Source organism: Physella acuta, unplaced genomic scaffold (assembly GCF_028476545.2).
Source record: "Physella acuta isolate Inbredline_101_S28 unplaced genomic scaffold, ASM2847654v3 ptg000105l, whole genome shotgun sequence".
Taxonomy (NCBI): domain Eukaryota; kingdom Metazoa; phylum Mollusca; class Gastropoda; family Physidae; genus Physella; species Physella acuta.
In genome coordinates, this window is record NW_026731625.1 from 236,187 (window position 1) to 260,580 (window position 24,394).

Sequence of the window (24,394 nt, forward strand, 5' to 3'; positions counted from 1 at the left end):
ATCAGTTGTCTCGCTTGACTCTTGTAAGTTGTGTATTTGATCAGTTGTCTCTCTTGACTCTTGTAAGTTGTGTATTTGATCAGTTGTCTCCCTCTACTCTTGTAAGTTGTGTATTTGATCAGTTGTCTCCCTCTACTCTTGTAAGTTGTGTATTTGATCAGTTGTCTCCCTCTACTCTTGTAAGTTGTGTATATTGATCAGTTGTCCCCCTTGACTCTTGTAAGTTGTGTATTTGATCAGTTGTCTCCCTCTACTCTTGTAAGTTGTGTATTTGATCAGTTGTCTCCCTCTACTCTTGTAAGTTGTGTATTTGATCAGTTGTCTCTCTTGACTCTTGTAAGTTGTGTATTTGATCAGTTGTCTCCCTCTACTCTTGTAAGTTGTGTATTTGATCAGTTGTCTCCCTCTACTCTTGTAAGTTGTGTATTTGATCAGTTGTCTCCCTCTACTCTTGTAAGTTGTGTATTTGATCAGTTGTCCCCCTTGACTCTTGTAAGTTGTGTATTTGATCAGTTGTCTCCCTCTACTCTTGTAAGTTGTGTATTTGATCAGCTGTCTCCCTCTACTCTTGTAAGTTGTGTATTTGATCAGTTGTCTCTCTTGACTCTTGTAAGTTGTGTATTTGATCAGTTGTCTCCCTCTACTCTTGTTAGTTGTGTATTTGATCAGTTGTCTCCATTGATCCTTGTAAGTTGTGTATTTGATCAGTTGTCTCCATTGATCCTTGTAAGTTGTGTATTTGATCAGTTGTCTCCATTGATCCTTGTAAGTTGTGTATTTGATCTGTTGTCTCCCTCAACTCTTGTAAGTTGTGTATTTGATCAGTTGTCTCGCTCTACTCTTGTTAGTTGTGTATTTGATCAGTTGTCTCCATTGATCCTTGTAAGTTGTGTATTTGATCAGTTGTCTCCATTGATCCTTGTAAGTTGTGTATTTGATCTGTTGTCTCCCTCTACTCTTGTAAGTTGTGTATTTGATCAGTTGTCTCGCTCTACTCTTGTAAGTTGTGTATTTGATCAGTTGTCCCCCTTGACTCTTGTAAGTTGTGTATTTGATCAGTTGTCTCGCTCTACTCTTGTATGTTGTGTATTTAATCAGTTGTCTCCATTGACTCTTGTAAGTTGTGTATTTGATCAGTTGTCCCCCTTGACTCTTGTAAGTTGTGTATTTGATCAGTTGTCTCGCTTGACTCTTGTAAGTTGTGTATTTGATCAGTTGTCTCGCTTGACTCTTGTAAGTTGTGTATTTGATCAGTTCTGTCCCTTGACTCTTGTAAGTTGTGTATTTGATCAGTTGTCTCTCTTGACTCTTGTAAGTTGTGTATTTGATCTGTTGTCTCCCTCTACTCTTGTAAGTTGTGTATTTGATCAGTTGTCTCGCTTGACTCTTGTAAGTTGTGTATTTGATCAGTTGTGTCCCTTGACTCTTGTAAGTTGTGTATTTGATCAGTTGTCTCCCTCTACTCTTGTAAGTTGTGTATTTGATCAGTTGTCTCGCTTGACTCTTGTAAGTTGTGTATTTGATCAGTTGTCTCGCTTGACTCTTGTAAGTTGTGTATTTGATCAGTTGTCTCGCTCTACTCTTGTAAGTTGTGTATTTGATCAGTTGTCTCCATTGATCCTTGTAAGTTGTGTATTTGATCAGTTGTCTCGCTTGACTCTTGTAAGTTGTGTATTTGATCAGTTGTCCCCTTGACTCTTGTAAGTTGTGTATTTGTTCAGTTGTCTCTCTTGTTATGACCAGATTAACTCCCCCGTCAAGGGCTTTGGATTTTCCTTCTCCAACAACTGGGCCACTCCTGCTGGCCAACGATACCCAGTTTTTGCCGTATCGTCGGTCGCTGACAGCAAACTTATCATCCTCCAATGCAGGTGAGCTCAACGCTTAACCTAAACCTTCTCGTAAACGTAAAGCTAAGAATAAACCTAAACCTACTCATAAAACTATGACTAAACCTAAACCTTCTCGTAAAGCTAAGATTAAACCTAAACCTACTCATAATACTATGACTAAACCTAAACCTTCTCGTAAAGCTAAGAATAAACCTAAACCTACTCATAATACTATGACTAAACCTTCTCGTAAAGCTAAGAATAAACCTAAACCTACTCATAAAACTATGACTTAACCTAAACCTTCTCGTAAAGCTAAGAATAAACCTAAACCTACTCATAAAACTATGACTAAACCTTCTCGTAAAGCTAAGAATAAACCTAAACCTACTCATAAAACTATGACTAAACCTAAACCTTCTCGTAAAGCTAAGATTAAACCTAAACCTACTCATAATACTATGACTAAACCTAAACCTTCTCGTAAAGCTAAGAATAAACCTAAACCTACTCATAATACTATGACTAAACCTTCTCGTAAAGCTAAGAATAAACCTAAACCTACTCATAAAACTATGACTTAACCTAAACCTTCTCGTAAAGCTAAGAATAAACCTAAACCTACTCATAAAACTATGACTAAACCTAAACCCCGCGTAATACTAATGAGAAGGTAATCCTAAACTTTCTCATAAAAAATAATTGTCAACTTTTTAGACAGATTTTTAGTTACCGATACAAGTGTATAGTAGCGTAGCGATGGGGGTGGGGCGGGGGGAGGGGGGGGAGCGGGGGCTGGACATATGTCCCCGGGCGCCGACCTTAGGGGGCGCCAAAATGGTTTGGAAAAATAAATTGAAAGGTTGAGGGGTTGCAAATCAAAAGTTTGAGGGTGGGGGTGCAAATCGAAAAGTTTGTCCCCGGGCGCCGGGAATGGTCGCTACGCCTCTGCAAGTGTATTTTGCCTACTGATAAATACAAGTGTATTTTGGCTACTGACATATACAAGTGTATTTTGCCTACTGACAAATACAAGTGTATTTTGCCTACTGACATATACAAGTGTATTTTGCCTACTGACATATACAAGTGTATTTTGCCTACTGACATATACAAGTGTATTTTGCCTACTGACATATACAAGTGTATTTTGCCTACTGAAAAATACAAGTGTATTTTGCCTACTGACATATACAAGTGTATTTTGCCTACTGACATATACAAGTGTATTTTGCCTACTGACATATACAAGTGTATTTTGCCTACTGACATATACAAGTGTATTTTGCCTACTGACATATATAAGTGTATTTTGCCTACTGACAAATACAAGTGTATTTTGCCTACTGACAAATACAAGTGTATTTTGCCTACTGACATATACAAGTGTATTTTGCCTACTGACAAATACAAGTGTATTTTGCCTACTGACAAATACAAGTGTATTTTGCCTACTGACATATACAAGTGTATTTTGCCTACTGACATATACAAGTGTATTTTGCCTACTGACAGGACGGTGGTCAACGTCACATCGTCACTGAGGACGGAGCCAGACATTGTGGACAGCAACGAGACCAGCTGCTCTGACGTCACTGAGCCATGTTTTTCTCTCAGCTTTTGTCTCAGATACAGCCTTATTGGTGCACCCTCCCCCCAGATTCTCAGTAAGTGCTACAGCCTCATTGGCTGCTCCCCCCCCCCCCCCCCCCCAGATTCTCAGTAAGTGCTACAGCCTTATTGGTGCACCCTCCCCCCAGATTCTCAGTAAGTGCTACAGCCTCATTGGCTGCTCCCCCCCCCCCCCCAGATTCTCAGTAAGTCCTACAGCCTCATTGGCTGCTCCCCCCCCCCAGATTCTCAGTAAGTGCTACAGCCTCATTGGTGCACCCCCCCCCCCCCCCCCAGATTCTCAGTAAGTGCTACACCTTGTGATAAGTGCTACACTCTCCAACACCTTTTAGTAGCAACAACGCCGGAATTGGGCTACTATCTTATTACAGCCAGTATACAAGTGCTACACTCTCTAGCACCTTGAGGTAGCCACTGACACCTGCTATAGCACCTTGAGGTAGCCACTGACACCTGCTATAGCACCTTGAGGTAGCCACTGACACCTGCTATAGCACCTTGAGGTAGCCACTGACACCTGCTATAGCACCTTGAGGTAGCCACTGACACCTGCTATAGCACCTTGAGGTAGCCACTGACACGTGCTATAGCACCTTGAGGTAGCCACTGACACCTGCTATAGCACCTTGAAGTAGCCACTGACACCTGCTATAGCACCTTGAGGTAGCCACTGACACCTGCTATAGCACCTTGAGGTAGCCACTGACACCTGCTATAGCACCTTGAGGTAGCCACTGACACCTGCTATAGCACCTTGAGGTAGCCACTGACACCTGCTATAGCACCTTGAGGTAGCCACTAACACCTGCTATAGCACCTTGAGGTAGCCACTGACACGTGCTATAGCACCTTGAGGTAGCCACTGACACCTGCTATAGCACCTTGAAGTAGCCACTGACACCTGCTATAGCACCTTGAGGTAGCCACTGACACCTGCTATAGCACCTTGAGGTAGCCACTGACACCTGCTATAGCACATTGAGGTAGCCACTGACACCTGCTACAGCACATTGAAGTAGCCACTGACACCTGCTATAGCACCCTGAGGTAGCCACTGACACCTGCTATAGCACCTTGAGGTAGCCACTGACACCTGATTTTTGCTTGCAGACTTCACAGTTCGTGTACTGGTGGACCCGCAGGTCAAAGCTATCTACCAGAAGAGGGCGCTGGTGGTCGACACGTCGGGAAAACTCAACGACACCTACACGACACATATCAGCTCCGGATGTTATACCATGAGTGTCGTGCTCCAGGAGGTGTGTCTTGTCCCAAACTTTGATCACTTTTGTTGACTGTCCCAACCTGTGATCACTTTTGTTGACTGTCCCAACCTTTGATCACTTTTGTTGACTGTCCCAAACTTTGATCACTTTTGTTGACTGTCCCAACCTTTGATCACTTTTGTTGACTGTCCCAACCTTTGATCACTTTTGTTGACTGTCCCAACCTTTGATCACTTTTGTTGACTGTCCCAACCTTTGATCACTTTTGTTGACTGTCCCAACCTTTGATCACTTTTGTTGACTGTCCCAAACTTTGATCACTTTTGTTGACTGTCCCAAACTTTGATCACTTTTGTTGACTGTCCCAAACTTTGATCACTTTTGTTGACTGTCCCAACCTTTGATCACTTTTGTTGACATGTGTTCATTGAGGTTAGGCACCGTAAGCCAGTTTGTGTTGAATCAAAACGAGGTGACCTCCCTTTGTGTTGAATCTAAACGAGGTGACCTCCCTTTGTGTTCAATCTAAACGAGGTGACCTCCCTTTGTGTTCAATCTAAACGAGGTGACCTCCCTTTGTGTTGAATCTAAACGAGGTGACCTCCCTTTGTGTTCAATCTAAACGAGATGACCTCCCTTTGTGTTGAGTCCAAACGAGGTGACCTCCCTTTGTGTTGAATCTAAACGAGGTGACCTCCCTTTGTGTTCAATCTAAACGAGGTGACCTCCCTTTGTGTTCAATCTAAACGAGGTGACCTCCCTTTGTGTTGAATCAAAACGAGGTGACCTCCCTTTGTGTTGAATCGAAACGAGGTGACCTCCCTTTGTGTTGAATCAAAACGAGGTGACCTCCCTTTGTGTTGAATCTAAACGAGGTGACCTCCCTTTGTGTTGTATCTAAACGAGGTGACCTCCCTTTCAGATGCCGCTCCACCAGGACCGGTTTACGCCCCTGGAGCTGGTTGCCCAGTATGACGTCATCTCAGCCACGCCAGGGACGGGCCCAGTTATGGATGTCCTACAGCCAAACAGCGTCAGAACAACGGTCAGGGCTGTCCTCAGTTTCAACAGTCTAGTACAGGGCTGTCCTCAGTTTAATTAGTCTAGTGCAGGGCTGTCCTTAGTTTAAACAGTCTAAACTGACATCTAAAGTTGAACTGACATCTAAATTTGAACTGACATCTAAATTTGAACTGACACATCTAAAGTTGAACTGACACCTAAAGTTGAACTGACATCTAAAGTTGAACTGACACATCTAAAGTTTAACTGACATCTAAAGTTGAACTGACATCTAAAGTTGAACTGACATCTAAAGTTGAACTGACATCTAAAGTTGAACTGACATCTAAAGTTGAACTGACATCTAAAGTTGAACTGACGTCTAAAGTTTAACTGACGTCTAAAGTTTAACTGACATCTAAATTTGAACTGACACATCTAAAGTTGAACTGACACCTAAAGTTGAACTGACACCTAAAGTTGAACTGACATCTAAAGTTGAACTGACATCTAAAGTTGAACTGACATCTAAAGTTGAACTGACATCTAAAGTTTAACTGATGTCTAAAGTTTAACTGACACAACAAAAGTTGAACTGACATCTAAAGTTTAACTGACATCTAAAGTTGAACTGACATCTAAAGTTGAACTGACACAACAAACATTTGCTTACCAGGTCGCCTTCCAGAACGAGTGTGGCTCCGACAACAAATGTCAAGTTGACCTGGTAACGACAGGAAGTCTGGAGTTTTTCCCTGCTACAAGCTCAAACTCTCTGGTGGTCAATTTGACAGATGTAAGTAGGTCTAGTTTTAAGTCTAGGTCTAGTTTTAAGTCTAGTGCTAGTTTTAAGTCTCGGTCTAGTTTTAAGTGTAGGTCTACATCACTACCAGTGTTTCTTCCAGACTTTTTTCTCCGGGGGGGGGGGGGGGGGGGGAATGGCACTTGAAATTTTCGGGGGTGGGGGGGCGGTAGACTTTCTTGGGGGGGGGGGGGGGGGCGGACACTGTTAAAAGTATATATTTTCTATATAAATTATATACATTTCATTTTGTTCGGAGAGGGGGGGGGGGGGGCCTGAAAGAAACTCTGATCACTATGGTTCGGCGCGGCCTAGCGGTATAGCGCTAGAATGCAAACTCGAAAGTCTGAATTCCATGTTCATGTCAGTAGAAAGTCCTAGTCCACCCAGCTCTGATGGTACCTGACTAACGTTAGGGAATGTAAACCATAGTGCTGACCACACTATCCCTTCATTTGCCGAGATTATAGAAACAGGTGAATTCTACTTCACTAGCCCCCTAGGTTCGAAAAGATCTCTAGGTGCAAATACAGGTGAGAGGTTTATGACAGCACATGGTCACATGGGAGAGGTGCACACCAGCACGGCTACCTTAGCACTTGTTATTGGTTGTTGTACACACCAGCATGGCTACCTTAGCACTTGTTATTGGTTGTTGTACACACCAGCATGGCTACCTTAGCACTTGTTATTGGTTGTTGTACACACCAGCATGGCTACCTTAGCACTTGTTATTGGTTGTTGTACACACCAGCATGGAATGGCTACCTTAGCACTTGTTATTGGTTGTTGTACACACCAGCATGGAATGGCTACCTTAGCACTTGTTATTGGTTGTTGTACACACCAGCATGGAATGGCTACCTTAGCACTTGTTATTGGTTGTTGTACACACCAGCATGGCTACCTTAGCACTTGTTATTGGTTGTTGTACACACCAGCATGGCTACCTTAGCACTTGTTATTGGTTGTTGTACACACCAGCATGGCATGGCTACCTTAGCACTTGTTATTGGTTGTTGTACACACCAGCATGGCTACCTTAGCACTTGTTATTGGTTGGTGTACACACCAGCATGGAATGGCTACCTTAGCACTTGTTATTGGTTGTTGTACACACCAGCATGGCTACCTTAGCACTTGTTATTGGTTGTTGTACACACCAGCATGGAATGGCTACCTTAGCACTTGTTATTGGTTGTTGTACACACCAGCATGGCTACCTTAGCACTTGTTATTGGTTGTTGTACACACCAGCATGGCTACCTTAGCACTTGTTATTGGTTGTTGTACACACCAGCATGGCTACCTTAGCACTTGTTATTGGTTGTTGTACACACCAGCATGGCTACCTTAGCACTTGCAGGGTTCCTACACCAAAGTGAACTTAAAATTCCAGGAGAATTCCAGGAGTTTTCCAGGAGAAAAACCAAAATTCCAGGACATAATTTAACCTATTAAAAAGCAACAACGACTCAACCCCGCGCTGAATGGAAGGGAGTTTGACATTTCTTAAATAGGAAGTGGTCTGTATAAAATGCTATATAGCATAGCATTTGTAATTTTTAAAAGTAACTGTTTCTAAAACATTTAGTTAAGTTAAAGTAGATTCAATTTTGCCCCCACCCCTCCCATTTATAAATTGTTATTCATAAAATTGCTATCTCTCCTCCCCCCCCCCCCCTTTGGAAAATTTGGGGGCACTTTTTACCAGCCACTATCTTGTAACAATTTTTATCTTTGTACTACACAATTGAGGTAGAGAAAAGTTGAATCAGTGTGTAGTCTTGTAGCAGTTTATTTTCTTAACTTTGACTGTGTATAATTCAATACTTCAGCATAAAATGAGCTTTTTGTAGAAAAAAATTGTATCCCTTTTCATCCCCCCCCCCCCCCCCCACTTATGCCAATGATGTTGATTTTTTCTTAAAACATCGATATTTTCCAAAATCTTGTCAGAACGCCGTCAACATAGAGTATTTTGATCAATCCTATTACAATTAATTAAAACAGTTTTCTAAAACGCGAAATAACGGCTAAAATTCGTTTTCTAACATTGCTTTTTTATTATGCAAAAGTGTGATGTCCCACCATCTGAACCCCCCCCCCCCTCATCACATACCGTCACAAAATTACGGACCCCCCTCTCCCCCCTACGAGTGTGACGTCATTTATTTCAGATAGTTGTTTTTTTTTTTTTATTGCCGGTAGCGTATTTTTTCCTCCAGCTAGACACCGTCGCGCTGGGTCAGTTGAGTTCATCTAAGCTTACGGTTGGCCTGTAGTATACTGCTGATGACATCACTAGCGGGTCACACAGAGTTCACTTCATATACCCAACCAGCGGTCCTCCCTCCCCCACCCTAAAAAAGTCAGGCCTATTAAACAGAGCCGCACACATAGAAAGACATGAGAAGCAAATTAAACCAAACCCACATGTTAAAGACAGCTTTAGGTCTATATTTTAAAATGTGTGCCTTGTAATGCGAAGAATCGAAAAGGCAGAACATTTTTACTGGGGCGGTCAGATCTGATTACCTAGAAATCTAACGCGCGAAAAAAATATTCGCTAAAATTATCTATGCGAGTAAAATTCCAGGACATATTACAAAATTTCAGGAGAAATGTTAAAATTCCAGGAGAATTCCAGGACTTTTTTGGTTTTTTGAAATTCCAGGAGAATTCCAGGACATCCTGGAATTTCAGGAGGCCGCAGGAACCCTGCACTTGTTATTGGTTGTTGTACACACCAGCATGGAATGGCTACCTTAGCACTTGTTATTGGTTGTTGTACACACCAGCATGGCTACCTTAGCACTTGTTATTGGTTGTTGTACACACCAGCATGGCTACCTTAGCACTTGTTATTGGTTGTTGTACACACCAGCATGGCTACCTTAGCACTTGTTATTGGTTGTTGTACACACCAGCATGGCTACCTTAGCACTTGTTATTGGTTGTTGTACACACCAGCATGGCTACCTTAGCACTTGTTATTGGTTGTTGTACACACCAGCATGGCTACCTTAGCACTTGTTATTGGTTGTTGTACACACCAGCATGGCTACCTTAGCACTTGTTATTGGTTGTTGTACACACCAGCATGGCATGGCTACCTTAGCATTTGTTATTGGTTGTTGTACACACCAGCATGGCTACCTTAGCACTTGTTATTGGTTGTTGTACACACCAGCATGGCTACCTTAGCACTTGTTATTGGTTGTTGTACACACCAGCATGGCTACCTTAGCACTTGTTATTGGTTGTTGTATACACCAGCACGGCTACCTTAGCACTTGTTATTGGTTGTTTGGGCGTCCTGCACAGGGTCAGGGTCACTGCCTAATTCAAACTGTACCAGGCGCATGCGCCGGTGCCCCGTGAGACCCGGAACTCTATGACGCTAACTTTTATTTTATATAGCGCCATTCACTAGGGGCACCAAAAGCGATTATATCGTACAACGGGCATTCTGCGGCGCCCTGGTAGATATAAGACCCTGTACACCCTGGATCCACCATGAGCAATACAACGTCTACGTCCGTTATAAAGAGTGCCATACACTATGGATACGGTGCCTACTATCATTGGCTAAATCGAAATAAAGGGTCCACAGGCGGCTGTTTAAACAAGGGCGTCTAGGCGTGAGTGTTTATACTACCAGCGCTCAACATGCGAGATTCAATAAAACACTGGTATTGCTTACACTGAAATAATTCAGTTTTATAAAACAAGGTCACACTTCTAAAAATGCACAAGTGGTACAGTGGTGATGAAACTATTACAAAACGTTAAGTCACTCTGGTGTTCAGGACTACACCCCAGTGACAAGAAAGCGCCAAGTAGGAAAATAGTCTGCACACCTTAAAACACACCACTGCTAACAATTCAGTGGTATCATAAACTGTCTTCGATTTTTTTTTCGTCGGAGATCGCAGCAACGCTCGCAACGAGTACGCTGCTAGTGTAATTTAGTGTAAACATTTGTAGCCTTACATAGTTACAGATGAAGATGTTTTGTGATTGTAGATGTTTTTTTATGTTCGTGTTAGTAAACCAGCAAGAAACATTTCATTTTTCCCCAGGAGCTAATTGTCAAGGTCAAGGTGAGCAACCTGAAAGAGACGGCCTACTGGACAGTGGTCAGGGTGGAGGTCAGCTCGACGCTCTATTTCCTCAAGGCCAAGTCAGACGGCAGCTGTGACCGAGTGGCACACACCAGCGCTGACCCGGGCACCAATGCCACGGCGGCGGGGGAAATGAGGGACACGGTGGTAATTGATGGCTGGCTCTTTTTTGTTGTTGGCTGAAATGTGTGGTGGGTTCTTGTGGTGGGTGGTTGTGGTGGTGTGTGGGGCGGTTGGTTGTGGTGTGTGGGAGTTGTGGTGTGAGTGGGTGGTTGTGGTGTTTGTGATGTGTGTGGTTGTGGTGTTTGTGGGTGGTTGTGGTGAGGGTGGTTGGTTGTGGTGTTGTGGTGTTTGTGGGTGGTTGTGGTGTGTAGTAGGGATGAGTTTGAGATGTGTCAATAAATCTTTAGATTGACATTTAACTTCTACAGGTCATTTGCAACTACTACAAGCCGCTAGCAAAAGATGACGTCATTCCATTTTCTGTCAGCTTCCACCCAGAGCAACTTGACCTGAGTCGTTCAGATCTTGAGGTCAAGGTCACCGCCATGCCGAAAAACCAGCAGCACAACCCCGAGCAGACTCCGACTGACAATACGGTCTCTCTGGCGGCGCAGCTTGAGATCGTCCCTGACCTTTCTTTAGACAGGTAACAATAGCCGTGAGTCATGCAGGTAGCTCGCTGTGTAAGAGCAGGTTAAAAGTTCCAGACTTTGTGTGAAAGCAGGTTAAACGTTTTAGACTTTGTGTGAGAGCAGGTTAAAAGTTCCAGACTTTGTGTGAGAGCAGGTTAAAAGTTCCAGACTTTGTGTGAGAGCATGTTAAAAGTTCCAGACTTTGTGTGAGAGCATGTTAAAAGTTCCAGACTTTGTGTGAGAGCATGTTAAAAGTTCCAGACTTTGTGTGAGAGCAGGTTAAAAGTTCCAGACTTTGTGTGAGAGCAGGTTAAAAGTTCCAGACTTTGTGTGAGAGCAGGTTAAAAGTTCCAGACTTTGTGTGAGAGCAGGTTAAAAGTTCCAGACTTTGTGTGAAAGCAGGTTAAAAGTTCCAGACTTTGTGTGAGAGCAGGTTAAAAGTTCCAGACTTTGTGTGAGAGCATGTTAAAAGTTCCAGACTTTGTGTGAGAGCATGTTAAAAGTTCCAGACTTTGTGTGAGAGCAGGTTAAAAGTTCCAGACTTTGTGTGAGAGCAGGTTAAAAATTCTAGACTTTGTGTGAGAGCAGGTTAAAAGTTCCAGACAATGTGTGAGAGCAGGTTAAAAGTTCTAGACTTTGTGTGAGAGCAGGTTAAAAGTTTTAGACTGTTATGTGAGAGCAGGTTAAAAGTTTTAGACTTTGTGTGAGAGCAGGTTAAAAGTTCCAGACTTTGTGTGAGAGCAGGTTAAAAGTTCCAGACTTTGTGTGAGAGCAGGTTAAAAGTTCTAGCTTTTGTGTAAGAACAGGTTAAAAGTTCTAGACTTTGTGTGAGAGCAGGTTAAAAGTTACAGACTTTGTTTCAGAGCAGGTTAAAAGTTCTAGACTTTGTGTGAGAGCAGGTTAAAAGTTCCAGACTTTGTGTGAGAGCAGGTTAAAAGTTCCAGACTTTGTGTGAGAGCAGGTTAAAAGTTCTAGACTTTGTGTGAGAGCAGGTTAAAAGTTCCAGACTTTGTGTAAGAGCAGGTTAAAAGTTCCAGACTTTGTGTAAGAGCAGGTTAAAAGTTCCAGACTTTGTGTGAGAGCAGGTTAAAAGTTCCAGGCTTTGTGTGAGAGCAGGTTAAAAGTTCCAGACTTTGTGTGAGAGCAGGTTAAAAGTTCCAGACTTTGTGTGAGAGCATGTTAAAAGTTCCAGACTTATTGTGAGAGCAGGTTAAAAGTTCTAGACTTTGTGTGAGAGCAGGTTAAAAGTTTTAGACTGTTATGTGAGAGCAGGTTAAAAGTTTTAGACTGTTATGTGAGAGCAGGTTAAAAGTTTTAGACTGTTATGTGAGAGCAGGTTAAAAGTTCTAGACTTTGTGTGAGAACAGGTTAAAAGTTCCAGACTTTGTGTGAGAGCAGGTTAAAAGTTCCAGACTTTGTGTGAGAGCAGGTTAAAAGTTCCAGACTTTGTGTGAGAGCAGGTTAAAAGTTCCAGACTTTGTGTGAGAGCAGGTTAAAAGTTCCAGACTTTGTGTGAGAGCATGTTAAAAGTTCCAGACTTTGTGTGAGAGCATGTTAAAAGTTCCAGACTTTGTGTGAGAGCATGTTAAAAGTTCCAGACTTTGTGTGAGAGCAGGTTAAAAGTTCCAGACTTTGTGTGAGAGCAGGTTAAAAGTTCCAGACTTTGTGTGAGAGCAGGTTAAAAGTTCCAGACTTTGTGTGAGAGCAGGTTAAAAGTTCCAGACTTTGTGTGAAAGCAGGTTAAAAGTTCCAGACTTTGTGTGAGAGCAGGTTAAAAGTTCCAGACTTTGTGTGAGAGCATGTTAAAAGTTCCAGACTTTGTGTGAGAGCATGTTAAAGTTCTAGACTTTGTGTGAGAGCAGGTTAAAAGTTCCAGACTTTGTGTCAGAGCAGGTTAAAAGTTCTAGACTTTGTGTGAGAGCAGGTTAAAAGTTCCAGACTTTGTGTGAGAGCAGGTTAAAAGTTCCATACTTTGTGTGAAAGCAGGTTAAAAGTTCCAGACTTTGTGTAAGAGCAGATTAAAAGTTCCAGACTTTGTGTGAGAGCAGGTTAAAAGTTCCAGACTTTGTGTGAGAGCAGGTTAAAAGTTCCAGACTTTGTGTGAGAGAAGGTTAAAAGTTCCAGACTTTGTGTGAGAGCAGGTTAAAAGTTTCAGACTTTGTGTGAGAGCAGGTTAAAAGTTCCAGACTTTGTGTGAGAGCAGGTTAAAAGTTCCAGACTTTGTGTGAGAGCAGGTTAAAAGTTCCAGACTTTGTGTGAGAACAGGTTAAAAGTTCCAGACTTTGTGTGAGAGCAGGATAAAAGTTCCAGTATTTGTGTGAGAGCAGGTTAAAAGTTCCAGACTTTGTGTGAGAGCAGGTTAAAAGTTCCAGACTTTGTGTGAAAGCAGGTTAAAAGTTCCAGACTTTGTGTGAGAGCAGGTTAAAAGTTCCAGACTTTGTGTGAGAGCATGTTAAAAGTTCCAGACTTTGTGTGAGAGCATGTTAAAAGTTCCAGACTTATTGTGAGAGCAGGTTAAAAGTTCTAGACTTTGTGTGAGAGCAGGTTAAAAGTTTTAGACTGTTATGTGAGAGCAGGTTAAAAGTTTTAGACTGTTATGTGAGAGCAGGTTAAAAGTTTTAGACTGTTATGTGAGAGCAGGTTAAAAGTTCTAGACTTTGTGTGAGAGCAGGATAAAAGTTCCAGTATTTGTGTGAGAGCAGGTTAAAAGTTCCAGACTTTGTGTGAGAGCAGGTTAAAAGTTCCAGACTTTGTGTGAAAGCAGGTTAAAAGTTCCAGACTTTGTGTGAGAGCAGGTTAAAAGTTCCAGACTTTGTGTGAGAGCATGTTAAAAGTTCCAGACTTTGTGTGAGAGCATGTTAAAAGTTCCAGACTTATTGTGAGAGCAGGTTAAAAGTTCTAGACTTTGTGTGAGAGCAGGTTAAAAGTTTTAGACTGTTATGTGAGAGCAGGTTAAAAGTTTTAGACTGTTATGTGAGAGCAGGTTAAAAGTTTTAGACTGTTATGTGAGAGCAGGTTAAAAGTTCTAGACTTTGTGTGAGAACAGGTTAAAAGTTCCAGACTTTGTGTGAGAGCAGGTTAAAAGTTCCAGACTTTGTGTGAGAGCAGGTTAAAAGTTCCAGACTTTGTGTGAGAGCAGGTTAAAAGTTCCAGACTTTGTGTGAGAGCAGGTTAAAAGTTCCAGACTTTGTGTGAGAGCATGTTAAAAGTTCCAGACTTTGTGTGAGAGCATGTTAAAAGTTCCAGACTTTGTGTGAGAGCATGTTAAAAGTTCCAGACTTTGTGTGAGAGCAGGTTAAAAGTTCCAGACTTTGTGTGAGAGCAGGTTAAAAGTTCCAGACTTTGTGTGAGAGCAGGTTAAAAGTTCCAGACTTTGTGTGAGAGCAGGTTAAAAGTTCCAGACTTTGTGTGAAAGCAGGTTAAAAGTTCCAGACTTTGTGTGAGAGCAGGTTAAAAGTTCCAGACTTTGTGTGAGAGCATGTTAAAAGTTCCAGACTTTGTGTGAGAGCATGTTAAAAGTTCCAGACTTTGTGTGAGAGCATGTTAAAGTTCTAGACTTTGTGTGAGAGCAGGTTAAAAGTTCCAGACTTTGTGTCAGAGCAGGTTAAAAGTTCTAGACTTTGTGTGAGAGCAGGTTAAAAGTTCCAGACTTTGTGTGAGAGCAGGTTAAAAGTTCCATACTTTGTGTGAAAGCAGGTTAAAAGTTCCAGACTTTGTGTAAGAGCAGGTTAAAAGTTCCAGACTTTGTGTGAGAGCAGGTTAAAAGTTCCAGACTTTGTGTGAGAGCAGGTTAAAAGTTCCAGACTTTGTGTGAGAGAAGGTTAAAAGTTCCAGACTTTGTGTGAGAGCAGGTTAAAAGTTTCAGACTTTGTGTGAGAGCAGGTTAAAAGTTCCAGACTTTGTGTGAGAGCAGGTTAAAAGTTCCAGACTTTGTGTGAGAGCAGGTTAAAAGTTCCAGACTTTGTGTGAGAACAGGTTAAAAGTTCCAGACTTTGTGTGAGAGCAGGATAAAAGTTCCAGTATTTGTGTGAGAGCAGGTTAAAAGTTCCAGACTTTGTGTGAGAGCAGGTTAAAAGTTCCAGACTTTGTGTGAAAGCAGGTTAAAAGTTCCAGACTTTGTGTGAAAGCAGGTTAAAAGTTCCAGACTTTGTGTGAGAGCAGGTTAAAAGTTCCAGACTTTGTGTGAGAGCATGTTAAAAGTTCCAGACTTTGTGTGAGAGCATGTTAAAGTTCTAGACTTTGTGTGAGAGCAGGTTAAAAGTTACAGACTTTGTTTCAGAGCAGGTTAAAAGTTCTAGACTTTGTGTGAGAGCAGGTTAAAAGTTCCAGACTTTGTGTGAGAGCAGGTTAAAAGTTTTAGACTGTTATGTGAGAGCAGGTTAAAAGTTTTAGACTTTGTGTGAGAGCAGGTTAAAAGTTCCAGACTTTGTGTGAGAGCATGTTAAAAGTTCCAGACTTATTTTGAGAGCAGGTTAAAAGTTCTAGACTTTGTGTGAGAGCAGGTTAAAAGTTTTAGACTGTTATGTGAGAGCAGGTTAAAAGTTTTAGACTGTTATGTGAGAGCAGGTTAAAAGTTTTAGACTGTTATGTGAGAGCAGGTTAAAAGTTCTAGACTTTGTGTGAGAACAGGTTAAAAGTTCCAGACTTTGTGTGAGAGCAGGTTAAAAGTTCCAGACTTTGTGTGAGAGCAGGTTAAAAGTTCCAGACTTTGTGTGAGAGCAGGTTAAAAGTTCCAGACTTTGTGTGAGAGCAAGTTAAAAGTTCCAGACTTTGTGTGAGAGCAGGTTAAAAGTTCCAGACTTTGTGTGAGAGCATGTTAAAAGTTCCAGACTTTGTGTGAGAGCATGTTAAAAGTTCCAGACTTTGTGTGAGAGCATGTTAAAGTTCTAGACTTTGTGTGAGAGCAGGTTAAAAGTTCCAGACTTTGTGTCAGAGCAGGTTAAAAGTTCTAGACTTTGTGTGAGAGCAGGTTAAAAGTTCCAGACTTTGTGTGAGAGCAGGTTAAAAGTTCCAGACTTTGTGTGAGAGCAGGTTAAAAGTTCCATACTTTGTGTGAAAGCAGGTTAAAAGTTCCAGACTTTGTGTAAGAGCAGGTTAAAAGTTCCAGACTTTGTGTGAGAGCAGGTTAAAAGTTCCAGACTTTGTGTGAGAGCAGGTTAAAAGTTCCAGACTTTGTGTGAGAGCAGGTTAAAAGTTCCAGACTTTGTGTGAGAGAAGGTTAAAAGTTCCAGACTTTGTGTGAGAGCAGGTTAAAAGTTCCAGACTTTGTGTGAGAGCAGGTTAAAAGTTCCAGACTTTGTGTGAGAGCAGGTTAAAAGTTCCAGACTTTGTGTGAGAGCAGGTTAAAAGTTCCAGACTTTGTGTGAGAGCAGGTTAAAAGTTCCAGACTTTGTGTGAGAGCAGGATAAAAGTTCCAGTATTTGTGTGAGAGCAGGTTAAAAGTTCCAGACTTTGTGTGAGAGCAGGTTAAAAGTTCCAGACTTTGTGTGAAAGCAGGTTAAAAGTTCCAGACTTTGTGTGAGAGCAGGTTAAAAGTTCCAGACTTTGTGTGAGAGCATGTTAAAAGTTCCAGACTTTGTGTGAGAGCATGTTAAAGTTCTAGACTTTGTGTGAGAGCAGGTTAAAAGTTACAGACTTTGTTTCAGAGCAGGTTAAAAGTTCTAGACTTTGTGTGAGAGCAGGTTAAAAGTTCCAGACTTTGTGTGAGAGCAGGTTAAAAGTTCCAGACTTTGTGTGAGAGCAGGTTAAAAGTTCCAGACTTTGTGTGAGAGCAGGTTAAAAGTTCCATACTTTGTGTGAAAGCAGGTTAAAAGTTCCAGACTTTGTGTAAGAGCAGGTTAAAAGTTCCAGACTTTGTGTGAGAGCAGGTTAAAAGTTCCAGGCTTTGTGTGAGAGCAGGTTAAAAGTTCCAGACTTTGTGTGAGAGCAGGTTAAAAGTTCCAGACTTTGTGTGAGAGCATGTTAAAAGTCCCAGACTTTTTGTGAGAGCAGGTTAAAAGTTCCAGACTTTGTGTGAGAGCAGGTTAAAAGTTTTAGACTGTTATGTGAGAGCAGGTTAAAAGTTTTAGACTGTTATGTGAGAGCAGGTTAAAAGTTCTAGACTTTGTGTGAGAACAGGTTAAAAGTTCCAGACTTTGTGTGAGAGCAGGTTAAAAGTTTTAGACTGTTATGTGAGAGCAGGTTAAAAGTTTTAGACTGTTATGTGAGAGCAGGTTAAAAGTTCTAGACTTTGTGTGAGAACAGGTTAAAAGTTCCAGACTTTGTGTGAGAGCAGGTTAAAAGTTCCAGACTGTGTGAGAGCAGGTTAAAAGTTCCAGACTTTGTGTGAGAGCAGGTTAAAAGTTCCAGACTTTGTGTGAGAGCAGGTTAAAAGTTCCAGACTTTGTGTGAGAGCAGGTTAAAAGTTCCAGACTTTGTGTGAGAGCAGGTTAAAAGTTCCAGACTTTGTGTGAAAGCAGGTTAAAAGTTCCAGACTTTGTGTGAGAGCAGGTTAAAAGTTCCAGGCTTTGTGTGAGAGCAGGTTAAAAGTTCCAGACTTTGTGTGAGAGCAGGTTAAAAGTTCCAGACTTTGTGTGAGAGCATGTTAAAAGTTCCAGACTTTTTGTGAGAGCAGGTTAAAAGTTCTAGACTTTGTGTGAGAGCAGGTTAAAAGTTCCAGACTTTGTGTGAGAGCAGGTTAAAAGTTTTAGACTGTTATGTGAGAGCAGGTTAAAAGTTTTAGACTGTTATGTGAGAGCAGGTTAAAAGTTCTAGACTTTGTGTGAGAACAGGTTAAAAGTTCCAGACTTTGTGTGAGAGCAGGTTAAAAGTTCCAGACTTTGTGTGAGAGCAGGTTAAAAGTTCCAGACTTTGTGTGAGAGCAGGTTAAAAGTTCCAGACTTTGTGTGAGAGCATGTTAAAAGTTCCAGACTTTGTGTGAGAGCATGTTAAAGTTCTAGACTTTGTGTGAGAGCAGGTTAAAAGTTCCAGACTTTGTGTCAGAGCAGGTTAAAAGTTCCAGACTTTGTGTGAGAGCAGGTTAAAAGTTTTAGACTGTTATGTGAGAGCAGGTTAAAAGTTCTAGACTTTGTGTGAGAACAGGTTAAAAGTTCCAGACTTTGTGTGAGAGCAGGTTAAAAGTTCCAGACTTTGTGTGAGAGCAGGTTAAAAGTTCCAGACTTTGTGTGAGAGCAGGTTAAAAGTTCCAGACTTTGTGTGAAAGCAGGTTAAAAGTTCCAGACTTTGTGTGAGAGCAGGTTAAAAGTTCCAGACTTTGTGTGAAAGCACGTTAAAAGTTCCAGACTTTGTGTGAGAGCATGTTAAAGTTCTAGACTTTGTGTGAGAGCAGGTTAAAAGTTCCAGACTTTGTGTCAGAGCAGGTTAAAAGTTCCAGACTTTGTGTGAGAGCAGGTTAAAAGTTCCAGACTTTGTGTGAGAGCATGTTAAAAGTTCCAGACTTTGTGTGAGAGCAGGTTAAAAGTTCCAGACTTTGTGTGAGAGCAGGTTAAAAGTTTTAGACTGTTGTGTGAGAGCAGGTTAAAAGTTTTAGACTTTGTGTGAGAGCAGGTTAAAAGTTCTAGACTTTGTTTGAGAACAGGTTAAAAGTTCCAGACTTTGTGTGAGAGCAGGTTAAAAGTTCCAGACTTTGTGTGAGAGCAGGTTAAAAGTTCCAGACTTTGTGTGAGAGCAGGTTAAAAGTTCCAGACTTTGTGTGAAAGCAGGTTAAAAGTTCCAGACTTTGTGTGAGAGCAGGTTAAAAGTTCCAGACTTTGTGTGAAAGCAGGTTAAAAGTTCCAGACTTTGTGTGAGAGCAGGTTAAAAGTTCCAGACTTTGTGTGAGAGCATGTTAAAAGTTCCAGACTTTTTGTGAGAGCAGGTTAAAAGTTCCAGACTTTGTGTGAAAGCAGGTTAAAAGTTCCAGACTTTGTGTGAGAGCAGGTTAAAAGTTCCAGACTTTGTGTGAAAGCAGGTTAAAAGTTCCAGACTTTGTGTGAGAGCATGTTAAAGTTCTAGACTTTGTGTGAGAGCAGGTTAAAAGTTCCAGACTTTGTGTGAAAGCAGGTTAAAAGTTCCAGACTTTGTGTGAGAGCAGGTTAAAAGTTCCAGACTTTGTGTGAGAGCATGTTAAAAGTTCCAGACTTTGTGTGAGAGCATGTTAAAGTTCTAGACTTTGTGTGAGAGCAGGTTAAAAGTTACAGACTTTGTTTCAGAGCAGGTTAAAAGTTCTAGACTTTGTGTGAGAGCAGGTTAAAAGTTCCAGACTTTGTGTGAGAGCAGGTTAAAAGTTCCAGACTTTGTGTGAGAGCAGGTTAAAAGTTCCAGACTTTGTGTGAGAGCAGGTTAAAAGTTCCATACTTTGTGTGAAAGCAGGTTAAAAGTTCCAGACTTTGTGTAAGAGCAGGTTAAAAGTTCCAGACTTTGTGTGAGAGCAGGTTAAAAGTTCCAGGCTTTGTGTGAGAGCAGGTTAAAAGTTCCAGACTTTTTGTGAGAGCAGGTTAAAAGTTCTAGACTTTGTGTGAGAGCAGGTTTAAAGTTCCAGACTTTGTGTGAGAGCAGGTTAAAAGTTTTAGACTGTTATGTGAGAGCAGGTTAAAAGTTTTAGACTGTTATGTGAGAGCAGGTTAAAAGTTCTAGACTTTGTGTGAGAACAGGTTAAAAGTTCCAGACTTTGTGTGAGAGCAGGTTAAAAGTTCCAGACTTTGTGTGAGAGCAGGTTAAAAGTTCCAGACTTTGTGTGAGAGCAGGTTAAAAGTTCCAGACTTTGTGTGAAAGCAGGTTAAAAGTTCCAGACTTTGTGTGAGAGCAGGTTAAAAGTTCCAGACTTTGTGTGAAAGCAGGTTAAAAGTTCCAGACTTTGTGTGAGAGCAGGTTAAAAGTTCCAGGCTTTGTGTGAGAGCAGGTTAAAAGTTCCAGACTTTGTGTGAGAGCAGGTTAAAAGTTCCAGACTTTGTGTGAGAGCAGGTTAAAAGTTACAGACTTTGTTTCAGAGCAGGTTAAAAGTTTTAGACTTTGTGTGAGAGCAGGTTAAAAGTTTTAGACTGTTATGTGAGAGCAGGTTAAAAGTTCTAGACTTTGTGTGAGAACAGGTTAAAAGTTCCAGACTTTGTGTGAGAGCAGGTTAAAAGTTCCAGACTTTGTGTGAGAGCAGGTTAAAAGTTCCAGACTTTGTGTGAAAGCAGGTTAAAAGTTCCAGACTTTGTGTGAGAGCAGGTTAAAAGTTCCAGACTTTGTGTGAAAGCAGGTTAAAAGTTCCAGACTTTGTGTGAGAGCATGTTAAAGTTCTAGACTTTGTGTGAGAGCAGGTTAAAAGTTCCAGACTTTGTGTCAGAGCAGGTTAAAAGTTCCAGACTTTGTGTGAGAGCAGGTTAAAAGTTCCAGACTTTGTGTGAGAGCATGTTAAAAGTTCCAGACTTTGTGTGAGAGCATGTTAAAGTTCTAGACTTTGTGTGAGAGCAGGTTAAAAGTTACAGACTTTGTTTCAGAGCAGGTTAAAAGTTTTAGACTTTATGTGAGAGCAGGTTAAAAGTTCTAGACTTTGTGTGAGAACAGGTTAAAAGTTCCAGACTTTGTGTGAGAGCAGGTTAAAAGTTCCAGACTTTGTGTGAGAGCAGGTTAAAAGTTCCAGACTTTGTGTGAGAGCATGTTAAAAGTTCCAGACTTTGTGTGAAAGCAGGTTAAAAGTTCCAGACTTTGTGTGAGAGCAGGTTAAAAGTTCCAGACTTTGTGTGAGAGCATGTTAAAAGTTCCAGACTTTGTGTGAGAGCATGTTAAAGTTCTAGACTTTGTGTGAGAGCAGGTTAAAAGTTCCAGACTTTGTGTCAGAGCAGGTTAAAAGTTCCAGACTTTGTGTGAGAGCAGGTTAAAAGTTCCAGACTTTGTGTGAGAGCAGGTTAAAAGTTCCAGACTTTGTGTGAAAGCAGGTTAAAAGTTCCAGACTTTGTGTGAGAGCAGGTTAAAAGTTCCAGACTTTGTGTGAGAGCATGTTAAAAGTTCCAGACTTTGTGTGAGAGCATGTTAAAGTTCTAGACTTTGTGTGAGAGCAGGTTAAAAGTTACAGACTTTGTTTCAGAGCAGGTTAAAAGTTCTAGACTTTGTGTGAGAGCAGGTTAAAAGTTCCAGACTTTGTGTGAGAGCAGGTTAAAAGTTCCAGACTTTGTGTGAGAGCAGGTTAAAAGTTCCAGACTTTGTGTGAGAGCAGGTTAAAAGTTCCATACTTTGTGTGAAAGCAGGTTAAAAGTTCCAGACTTTGTGTAAGAGCAGGTTAAAAGTTCCAGACTTTGTGTGAGAGCAGGTTAAAAGTTCCAGGCTTTGTGTGAGAGCAGGTTAAAAGTTCCAGACTTTGTGTGAGAGCAGGTTAAAAGTTCCAGACTTTGTGTGAGAGCATGTTAAAAGTTCCAGACTTTTTGTGAGAGCAGGTTAAAAGTTCTAGACTTTGTGTGAGAGCAGGTTAAAAGTTCCAGACTTTGTGTGAGAGCAGGTTAAAAGTTTTAGACTGTTATGTGAGAGCAGGTTAAAAGTTTTAGACTGTTATGTGAGAGCAGGTTAAAAGTTCTAGACTTTGTGTGAGAACAGGTTAAAAGTTCCAGACTTTGTGTGAGAGCAGGTTAAAAGTTCCAGACTTTGTGTGAGAGCAGGTTAAAAGTTCCAGACTTTGTGTGAGAGCAGGTTAAAAGTTCCAGACTTTGTGTGAAAGCAGGTTAAAAGTTCCAGACTTTGTGTGAGAGCAGGTTAAAAGTTCCAGACTTTGTGTGAAAGCAGGTTAAAAGTTCCAGACTTTGTGTGAGAGCAGGTTAAAAGTTCCAGGCTTTGTGTGAGAGCAGGTTAAAAGTTCCAGACTTTGTGTGAGAGCAGGTTAAAAGTTCCAGACTTTGTGTGAGAGCATGTTAAAGTTCTAGACTTTGTGTGAGAGCAGGTTAAAAGTTACAGACTTTGTTTCAGAGCAGGTTAAAAGTTTTAGACTTTGTGTGAGAGCAGGTTAAAAGTTCTAGACTTTGTGTGAGAACAGGTTAAAAGTTCCAGACTTTGTGTGAGAGCAGGTTAAAAGTTCCAGACTTTGTGTGAGAGCAGGTTAAAAGTTCCAGACTTTGTGTGAGAGCAGGTTAAAAGTTCCAGACTTTGTGTGAGAGCAGGTTAAAAGTTTTAGACTGTTATGTGAGAGCAGGTTAAAAGTTTTAGACTGTTATGTGAGAGCAGGTTAAAAGTTCTAGACTTTGTGTGAGAGCAGGTTAAAAGTTCCAGACTTTGTGTGAGAGCAGGTTAAAAGTTCCAGACTTTGTGTGAGAGCAGGTTAAAAGTTCCAGACTTTGTGTGAAAGCAGGTTAAAAGTTCCAGACTTTGTGTGAGAGCATGTTAAAGTTCTAGACTTTGTGTGAGAGCAGGTTAAAAGTTCCAGACTTTGTGTCAGAGCAGGTTAAAAGTTCTAGACTTTGTGTGAGAGCAGGTTAAAAGTTCCAGACTTTGTGTGAGAGCAGGTTAAAAGTTCCAGACTTTGTGTGAGAGCAGGTTAAAAGTTCCAGACTTTGTGTAAAAGCAGGTTAAAAGTTCCAGACTTTGTGTAAGAGCAGGTTAAAAGTTCCAGACTTTGTGTGAGAGCAGGTTAAAAGTTCCAGACTTTGTGTGAGAGCAGGTTAAAAGTTCCAGACTTTGTGTGAGAGCAGGTTAAAAGTTCCAGACTTTGTGTGAAAGCAGGTTAAAAGTTCCAGACTTTGTGTGAGAGCAGGTTAAAAGTTCCAGACTTTGTGTGAAAGCAGGTTAAAAGTTCCAGGCTTTGTGTGAGAGCAGGTTAAAAGTTCCAGGCTTTGTGTGAGAGCAGGTTAAAAGTTCCAGACTTTGTGTGAGAGCAGGTTAAAAGTTCCAGACTTTGTGTGAGAGCATGTTAAAAGTTCCAGACTTTGTGTGAGAGCATGTTAAAGTTCTAGACTTTGTGTGAGAGCAGGTTAAAAGTTCCAGACTTTGTGTGAGAGCATGTTAAAAGTTCCAGACTTTGTGTGAGAGCATGTTAAAGTTCTAGACTTTGTGTGAGAGCAGGTTAAAAGTTACAGACTTTGTTTCAGAGCAGGTTAAAAGTTTTAGACTTTATGTGAGAGCAGGTTAAAAGTTCTAGACTTTGTGTGAGAACAGGTTAAAAGTTCCAGACTTTGTGTGAGAGCAGGTTAAAAGTTCCAGACTTTGTGTGAGAGCAGGTTAAAAGTTCCAGACTTTGTGTGAGAGCATGTTAAAAGTTCCAGACTTTGTGTGAAAGCAGGTTAAAAGTTCCAGACTTTGTGTGAGAGCAGGTTAAAAGTTCCAGACTTTGTGTGAGAGCATGTTAAAAGTTCCAGACTTTGTGTGAGAGCATGTTAAAGTTCTAGACTTTGTGTGAGAGCAGGTTAAAAGTTCCAGACTTTGTGTCAGAGCAGGTTAAAAGTTCCAGACTTTGTGTGAGAGCAGGTTAAAAGTTCCAGACTTTGTGTGAGAGCAGGTTAAAAGTTCCAGACTTTGTGTGAAAGCAGGTTAAAAGTTCCAGACTTTGTGTGAGAGCAGGTTAAAAGTTCCAGACTTTGTGTGAGAGCATGTTAAAAGTTCCAGACTTTGTGTGAGAGCATGTTAAAGTTCTAGACTTTGTGTGAGAGCAGGTTAAAAGTTACAGACTTTGTTTCAGAGCAGGTTAAAAGTTCTAGACTTTGTGTGAGAGCAGGTTAAAAGTTCCAGACTTTGTGTGAGAGCAGGTTAAAAGTTCCAGACTTTGTGTGAGAGCAGGTTAAAAGTTCCAGACTTTGTGTGAGAGCAGGTTAAAAGTTCCATACTTTGTGTGAAAGCAGGTTAAAAGTTCCAGACTTTGTGTAAGAGCAGGTTAAAAGTTCCAGACTTTGTGTGAGAGCAGGTTAAAAGTTCCAGGCTTTGTGTGAGAGCAGGTTAAAAGTTCCAGACTTTGTGTGAGAGCAGGTTAAAAGTTCCAGACTTTGTGTGAGAGCATGTTAAAAGTTCCAGACTTTTTGTGAGAGCAGGTTAAAAGTTCTAGACTTTGTGTGAGAGCAGGTTAAAAGTTCCAGACTTTGTGTGAGAGCAGGTTAAAAGTTTTAGACTGTTATGTGAGAGCAGGTTAAAAGTTTTAGACTGTTATGTGAGAGCAGGTTAAAAGTTCTAGACTTTGTGTGAGAACAGGTTAAAAGTTCCAGAC

General features: G+C 41.2%; 1 protein-coding gene across 2 annotated transcripts in view; it reads left to right on the top strand.

The window, feature by feature from the left end:
• Positions 1-24,394, top strand: part of LOC131932718 (integrin alpha-10) — a 75,131-nt gene that overhangs the window by 28,162 nt on the left and 22,575 nt on the right. For both annotated transcript variants that reach the window (XM_059289634.1, XM_059289635.1), the window contains exons 13-19: positions 1,744-1,871; positions 3,348-3,499; positions 4,575-4,723; positions 5,613-5,735; positions 6,369-6,488; positions 10,580-10,768; positions 11,053-11,270. In XM_059289634.1, coding sequence (XP_059145617.1) covers positions 1,744-1,871; positions 3,348-3,499; positions 4,575-4,723; positions 5,613-5,735; positions 6,369-6,488; positions 10,580-10,768; positions 11,053-11,270 — 1,079 coding nt within the window. The remainder of the gene's footprint in view (positions 1-1,743; positions 1,872-3,347; positions 3,500-4,574; positions 4,724-5,612; positions 5,736-6,368; positions 6,489-10,579; positions 10,769-11,052; positions 11,271-24,394) is intronic.